Source organism: Nannospalax galili, unplaced genomic scaffold, assembly GCF_000622305.1.
Source record: "Nannospalax galili isolate Female #2095 unplaced genomic scaffold, S.galili_v1.0 scaffold1685, whole genome shotgun sequence".
Taxonomy (NCBI): domain Eukaryota; kingdom Metazoa; phylum Chordata; class Mammalia; order Rodentia; family Spalacidae; genus Nannospalax; species Nannospalax galili.
Window position 1 is genome coordinate 34,993 of NW_008352830.1, and position 8,161 is coordinate 43,153.

The window sequence follows — 8,161 nt, forward strand, 5'->3', positions numbered from 1 at the left end:
ATCCACCTGCCTCTGCCTCCCAAGTGCTGGGATTAAAGGCGTGCACCACCACGCCTGGCTTATTATTATTCTTATTTTATGTGTATTGCCTGCATGTCTGTAAGTGCACCCCTGTTGTGCAATGCCCGAGGAAGCCAGAAGAGGGTGCTCAATTCCCCTGGAACTGGAATCACAGATGGTTGTTAGCCACCATGTAGGTGCTAGGAATCAAACCTGGGTCTTCGGAAAGAGCAGCCAGTACTCTTAACCATTGAGCCATCTTTCTAGCCCCTTGTTTGTTTTTTGTTTGAGACAGGGTCTCACTATGTAGGCCAGGCTGGCCTCAAACTCACAGAGATTCACCTGTCTTTACCTCCCGAGTGCTAGGATTTAAGGCATGCGCCACCATGCCTTGCTTGCAAAAACAGTTGTGCCACTTCATCCCCTGGCAGCTCAGCCCACCTGCCTCCACTGAGGGTAGGAGCCAGAGTTGGCTGACCAGATTGCAGGTGCATGACCTGGCAGAAGGCCCCAAGGCACCACCTTTCCCTTCCAGCTTTCTAGAGAAGGCACTTCAGTGAGGTCAGAGACAAAACCCTTGTCCTAGGGAGCGAGAACAGGTGACTAGAGACACAGGATAAATCCTGGGAAATCCCCCAGGCATACTGGTACCCAGGGCTTGGACTCAGAAGTAGGGTGAGGCAGCAGGGGTGGGAACGACAGGAAAGCAGCAAGGGTTCCCATGTTCTCGGGTTCACATTGACAGGTACACATGCACACAGGAGAGGGGGATCAGTTCAGGCAGCATGGGCAGTAGGTAGGAAGCAGCAAGATTGGGGTCAGTGGGGCGGGTTGGCCTCCTCCCTGGGTGAAGGTCACAGGCAGGGGTGTGAATTATGGCTGGAGTACTACATGGGTACACCCCATCATGTTCTAGGCTTTTTGGCCAGGAGAATGGGATCAGGTAGAGGAATGAGTACCTGGGGTACAGGGGAAGAGTGGGACTTGACCTGACTTGTTCAAGGCCTAAGGCTGGTCTAGACTTCCACTTTGAACCTGCCTGCTCTGGCTAAGACCAGGGTCTGTGAGACCCCTGCACCAGGCACAGAACTGGCTCAGCCCTTTGAAAGACCAAAGATTGCTATAGGGGCAACAGTGGCAGGCAGGACAGTATTTTAGAGATGGGGCCTGCCAGGGCTAGAGGCCAAGCTGCCCACAGGGAGCACCTCCAACCAGGCTCAATTCTGATGCTTCAGCTCTTGGCTGGGCCTCACATCCTCCTGATGCCCCAGCTCTGGGCCCTTGGGAGGGAAGGAAAGAAGAGTCACATATAAGTGGGATGGCAAATACAATTCACACCAACTGACCAGTGGGAGATATCCAGAAGGCTGTGGAGAGAATTCTGGACATAGGAGGAAGGGGTATTGGGATTAATTAGTGATGTCTGTCCTAGGCCAAGTACCAAGGAAGGATACAAGTGGGACAGAACAGTTGCACAGATCATCCTATCTGCCATTAGACAGATTAGTGGTAGGCAGCTGATTAATCAGTTATGCCTGTCACAGGTACAGGAGTGCAGTGCCATGTGGAGAAGTTTTTTTTTTTTTTAAGAAAAAATGCTCCAGTCACATGAGTCACAGAATGAAGAATTGATAGCATGCTTATTGGGCAAGAATTCCAGTATCAATTAGTGATGCCGGTCCTCGGTGCACTGCAGAGGAAAAGCACAAGCAAAGTGTGCTGGATTGATTAGTCATGTCTGCCACAGGCACAGGAAAGACAGATTTCTACATGTGGTAAAACATGCCCCAGCCAGTGAGTAATGTCTCCACTGAAGGCAGAAGGGGGCAAGAATGAATCCCAATAGGGCTTGAGCAACATCTTCCCCAGTCAGGGAGCTGAGGAGGAGATGGGCAATGTGTGAGCTACATATTTGCCATCCCTGGTCTATAAGACACCAGAAAATGCCTGCTGGGAACCAGCCACAGGGGTATGCCTCCCAGAGAGGTGTGATTGAGTTAGTATTGGTGTGAGAGCAACAGGAACCCAGAGTCAGCGGCAATCCATGCTTTTCAAGTTAGTTTTAGTTTTTTTATCGAGGGGGTGGAGTGGGGGTGTGAGGGGGGTGAGGGGAATATTTCCAAGTGGGCAGGACCTCCATCACCACTAGATTCTCTAAAGTTCACTACCATACTAAGCAGGTACTTACCAAGATCTCCCCCTTTGAGAATGCAAAGTTAGGGTTGTGGGTCAACCAAGGAAGAGAGGGAGGAAGAGAAGAGACGGGCATGAAGGGATGAAGAAAAAGCAGAGAGAAAGCACAATGACAGGGAAAAGAAGGGCAGAGGGACAAAAAACAGCAAAAGAAAAAAATTACATGCTATTAATTATATCCACAGTGTTAATATTTAATTCATTATCATCTTAAAAAAAAAGCAACATACATATTACCTATGGCAAGCACAAAAAAAGAAAATTAAACATCATGCAATTGTTACCTCCCCTCCCCTGCCCCAAATCTGGCTCTATAATCGTGCAAGGGAAAAAAAAACGACACAGCGCCCCACCCCAGCCTGATGGGAAGGTGGGAGAGGGACAATGGCAGGAGGAAAAAAAAAAAAAAGCCTAGCCAGACAGCTATCACTGGCATTTACAGAGCCATGCATAATTTGTAAGGCCTCTAAACAGCTGGGCTGAGACATCCAGGATGCCTTGGAGTTCTCCACCTACAGGATTCAAAGCACTCCATCATCCCTAAGCTGCTGTTGCATTGCACCTGCTATGACTCCCACCTACCCACCTCCAATCCTTATGGCAAGAATTGGGAAACCTGCTTTGCTTGCAGACACCTTGGGTGATTGTTACACCTTGGTCTTAGATGTCAGACTGGGTGGGCCTTTGGGTGTTTGAAATTTGCCCCTGGGCCTCAATCAAGCTGTAGCCCTAACACCTACAAGGACCCTAGAGGCCTACAGAATAAGTGGCCCGGTTCTGAGGTGTCCATTCTCATTCCAGGTACTATGGCAGGGTTCAGTCACCCCTCAGTGCCCTCCCGTCCCCATAAAAAGTGGTGGCTGAGACTGCGGAGTTACCTGATTGGGAATGGCTCTCTTCTTGTTTAGCTGTGTGCTCCTCTGCTGGGCACTGGAACAGAAGCAGAGAGAAGGTAAGTTCAGACTGCAGGAGGGAGGAGGAGTGAGAGGCCCTGGTAGCCCAGGGACCCGCTCAAGGCAGAGGCAAGGAGTTGGGCTTTATGCATAGAGAACTGCTGGAGTGCATTAACCAAGAAAAACACATCTGGCAAAGCTAGGGCTTCTAGATCCTGCTCACGGACAGTCCAGGAGCCAAGAGATGCAGGGGACCAGGGGACAGGGAAATGGCTCAGGAGAACTGAGTACCATATATTAGAAGATTCTTTGTGCTCTTGCTTCCTGTCCCCAACCTTATACCGAGCTGGAGGTGGCGCTAATCCCAAGGTCACCCAGCATAGGGTAAGGCCAGTGCTTTAGCTCCCAACTCAAGTCAGAAAACACCCAAAGCAAACAAGGCAGGTTTCCACATGTTCTCCGTCAACAGTCCAAATCTCCCCCATCACTTCTGTGTGTGTTTGGGGAGACAGGCACCAAACCCAAGGCCTCATGCATGCCAGGCAAGCTCTCTACCACTGAGCCACACTTCCAGCTCCTGTTTTTTGGTTTTGTTTTGATACGGGGTCTCATGGAGCCCAGGCAGGCCTCCAATTCCCTATGAAGCCAAGGATGTCCTTGAACTCCTCATCCTCCTGCATCCCTCTTCCTGAGTGCTGGGATGACAAGTGTGCACTAGCTGCCACCTTTATGCAGTGCTGGGGAGGGACACGGGGCTTCATGCATGCCAAGCAAGTGCGCTACCCACCGAGGCCTGGCCTCACCCCTTCAGGAACGTCATTGTGTTCTACTGTGACTAGATACTCACTCAACCCACTTATTGATTCTAATATGTCTAGCAAACAGTCCACATCTCTGGCTACTTATCTGTCGTATTTTTTTGTATTGCTTTAGCTGGAAACTGCAGAACAATACAGCAAACAGCAAAGCAACCTGGTCTTATTCGGTGCTGACTGCTCTGGGGTTTCACACCTTAGCGTTCATATCAGCTGAGCTGGGAGTGCGGTGGTACCTGCCAGGAATCCCAGGAATTGGGGGTGAAGGCACATGGAGCATGAGTCTGAGGCTAGCCTGGATTATGTAATGCGTTAAAATAGTCTACATGGGGAAACTGTTTGAAAGAACAAAAAAAGTTCAGACTGATGGATAAGGCGGAGTTTGTAACAAACAGGCTTTCCAGGTCGGTCAAGATTGGAAAATTAAGAATTGGAATTCAACCCAAGGTTTTCCCATTCATATCACAGGCTCTGTTTAATTTTTAAGTTCTTATTTGTATTCAGGGTGTGCATCTGTGGAGGATCTAGGGGATCAAACTAGGTTATTAGGCTCATGTGGCAAATTTCTTTATCTGCTGATTTATCTCATCAGCAGCCCTAATTGTGTTATTTATCATTATTATTTTTTTCTAAGAAAGGATCTCCTTATGCCCCCAGCTGGTCTGGAATTCACTACGTAGACCAGGTTGGCCTTGATCTCGGAGCTCTAACTGCCTTTGCCTCCCAAGTGCTGGGATTAAATGTGTGTATCACTATGGCTGGCTCTTCCTTCTTTCTTTTCTTCCTCCTTCCCTCCCTCCTCCCTTCCTCCCTTTCATTCTCATTCTCATTCTCTCTCTCTCTCTCTCTCTCTCTCTCTCTCTCTCTCTCTCTCTCTCTCCCACACCCACACACCAATATTTTTTTTCAAATCTTTTTGTGCATCTGTGGACTAATTTCACACCACGTCTTCCATCCCACCACTTTTCTTCTCTCTCCCCCCCCCCCCCCTCCCTCTCTCTCTCTCTCTCTCTCTCTTTCTCTCTCTCTCTCTCTCTCTCCCCCCCTCCCTCCCTCTCTCTCTCTCTCTCTCTCTCTGACACAAGGTCTCATGTGGTGCCAGTTGGCATCTAACTTGGCTTTGTAGATGAGGATAACCTCGAATTCCTGATCCTCCTGCCTCCACCTGCTGAGAGCTGGGATCTGCAGGTGTTCTATCATCACAGGTGTGACTGAACTCAGGGCTTCGCGCATACTAAATGAGCACTCTACTCACTGAGTCTCAGCTCCAGCCCTCACTGGGGTTTTACTCTGGCCCTGTCTGTGGTGTTTTGAGGACAGTGAGGAGCACAGAACACTGAGGCTCAACTGTCTGAAGGAGGTGGGACTGAGCCAAGCCACCACTGGTGGCAAGGCTAGGTGGTAGCAAAGGTCTAGATGTGTTCCCTGGCTCCCTCTACAGCAGTCCACATAGTAGCCCCTACCAGAGATTCTGGGTACCATGGGAGGGAATCTAAATTCTTCTCCTCAGCCTATAGGACCCTCCTGATGAGGGGGTGTGCCCACCAGCTGTCCCCATTTACCCTGTCCTCTCCCTCTTAGCTGTCTTTCCTCACTGCTACCCCTCTGAGGTCCCTTGCCTGCCACCTGTCATCGCTTCCTTAGGAAGGTCACTCCAGGTCCCACCCCTCACTCTCCTTTGCTCTTCGCTTACCTCTGTCACCGTCACCCCAGTCTGCAGGTGTTACAAGGACAGAGCTCATTTGCTGTCCTCCTCCCAAGGCCCAATGTGGGTCCCACTTTGAGAGAGTGGCTCTGTTGTAATGCAGGCTTAGGGTCACCCAACCAGAGCACCCCACTTCACACACCAGGGAAATAGCAGGCAGCAGGCAATACCCACCCTGTGACCAGCTCCTCAGTATAATAACAGCTGGGTAAGTGGGAAGGCCCCGGAATCCAGACAAAGTGGTAGAGTGGTGAGAGGAAAAACAGGAGAGACTGTAAAGGAACTTCGAAGTGGGAGAGGAGACTGCTAGGGGAGGAAAATGGCAGGAAAGCCAAGAAGGGACCAGCACTGGCTACCCACAGGCAAAGTGAAAGGCCCCATCCCCAGGTCCTCGGTGCCACCCAGACAGGGCTCCTGAGCCTACACCTGGCAGAAATGGCCTCACCAAGGCCCTGGGCTCACCTCTGCTCTGGGAGGGACACATGATCATTTCATTCATTCCATTCACCTGCCATATGCCCAGCCAAGAACAGACCCTCCATCAACTCTGCCCAGAGTGTTGGCACACAGCTCAAGGCTTGGAGTCAGCAGGCCCTCCCCTTCCTGGAGCCTCAAGAAGCCTAAGGTTAGGCCCTGCAGGGGCCCTAAGCACACTGTCCTGAGTGCCTATCTTTTGCACAGGGACCTGGCCTGGCTCACTCACTGCTTCCACCAGGAGCCAAGCATGATAAGGTTTGACAATAGTGTATGGACACAGGGAGCTGGCTTCTGGGAGTTGGGGTTCTATTAACTGCAGGTGAGAAAACCTGCTTGAACCACAACAAACCCCCACTGATGCCCAAGCTTGACCAGTGGGTCTGGAGCTGATGGTTGACCCAGAGGGGATACCCAAGATCATTAATGTTTTTATTTATATCTTGCCCAAGTCAGCCCATCTCATATCCAGGTGCTATGGAAGGTTCTGGGTTTTGATTTGTTGTTTTTTTTGAGGCAGAGTCTCATGTAGTTCAGGCTGGCTTTGAATTCCTAATGTAGCTGAGGATAACCCCGGGCTTCTTTTCCTGCCTCAAGCTCTTCAGTGCTGGGAGTAAACCTGGTGTGTGTGATGCTGAGTTAAATCCAGAGCTTCTTATGCCCTAGGCAAGCATTCTGCCAATTGAGACTCATTCCCAGCCTAAAGCTTTAACTTATTTTAATTTTATGTGTATGAGTATTTTGCCTGTATGTATGTAAGTGCACCATGTGTGTACAATGCCTATGAAGGCCAGAAGAAGGCGTCAGATCCCCTGGAACTGGAGTTTCAGATGGTTGTTGGTCATCATGTTGGTTCTCTGCAACCTGGGTCCTCTGAAAGATTAGCCAGTGCTCTTAACTGCTGAGCCATCATCTCTCCAGTCCCCAGCCTGAGGCTTTAAATATGGTTTAAAATCTACAGTATAGAGCTGGAAGGCAGACTCAAGAACAGCACAGCCTGAAAAGCAGCCTCAGGGATCAGGAGACTGCGGTTCGCTTTGGTTGCAAAAGTGTCAAGTTTGGGGGTCAGTTGTATGTTGGTCTGTGAAAGGCTCTGAAAAGTCCTGCAGGGAAAGGACCTGCCTGGCCTCACCCTTTCCCAAGAATGACCACAGTACAAACTCTTTTCCTTATCTCCAGGATGTCCACAGAAAACATGATGGGTGGGAACAGAGGTCACAATTGACCCAGAAAAAGGCACTCTCAAATGGTTCTGCACTTCACATGGAGCCCCCACAGACACTCTGGCTCCTGGCCTCAGTGCTACCCTTTCTCACAAGGGCCCGGTGCTAAGGGTGGGAATGGCTCTGCCCCTGAGAAACCAACCCCCAAGTACATACTTGGCAAATCCAATGAAGTCTTCGTGGTTTGTGTTGATGTAGGACTGTTCAATGTCAATCAAGAGAAGAATCTGGGAGGAAAGAGGGATGGGTGTGAGGACAGAGGCCAATGTGGCAAGGAAGGGCACTGAGCAGAATCCAAACAGCACCTGCTAGCAGGGACATCACACACACACCCACACAAAGCAGCATGCAACAGACACACTCCCCATACCTGCCAGCAGGGGGAAGCAGACAGCTACAGAAAGCAGCAGGCACAGGACACCCTCCCCTAAAACAAACTGGCAGAGGACAGCACACATACATCTTTTTTTTTTTTTTTTTTTGAATCTTTGTTACTTCACTTAGTCTCAATACATCTTTATTCATGTACTTCATTGTACAAAGTGACTAGGTCTCACATTGATATTTTATTCAAGTATTTCATGTATTTTGACCATGTTCCTCCTCTTGTCTCCTTCTATATTCCTGTAAGTCCCCTCCCCCTGCTTTTTTTTTTGTCTTTTTGAGACAGGGTCTCCCTGCAGCCCCAGCTGTCCTGGAACTATGTAGACCAGGCTGGCCTTGAACTCACAGAGATCTGCCTGTCTCTGCCTCCCGAGTGCTGGGATTAAAGGCACACGCACCACAGCCAGCTTCCCTTTTACTTTTATGTCCTATCTATCTATCTATCTATCTATCTATCTATCTATCTATCTATCT

At 49.7% G+C, this 8,161-nt stretch overlaps 1 protein-coding gene across 11 annotated transcripts in view; it reads right to left on the reverse strand.

Annotated features, from left to right (window-relative positions):
• Dnm2 (dynamin 2) overlaps positions 1-8,161 on the reverse strand; it is a 98,096-nt gene that overhangs the window by 17,291 nt on the left and 72,644 nt on the right. For 5 of the 11 annotated variants that reach the window (XM_008850010.2, XM_008850006.3, XM_008850003.3 and 2 more), the window contains exons 12-14: positions 7,460-7,530; positions 3,072-3,123; positions 2,189-2,200 (exon numbers count right to left, since the gene is read on the reverse strand). In XM_008850010.2, coding sequence (XP_008848232.1) covers positions 2,189-2,200; positions 3,072-3,123; positions 7,460-7,530 — 135 coding nt within the window. Of the gene's footprint in view, positions 1-1,205; positions 1,281-2,188; positions 2,201-3,071; positions 3,124-7,459; positions 7,531-8,161 lie in introns of all 11 variants that reach the window. The other 6 variants (XM_029554535.1, XM_029554532.1, XM_008850008.3 and 3 more) reach the window with 3 other exon arrangements.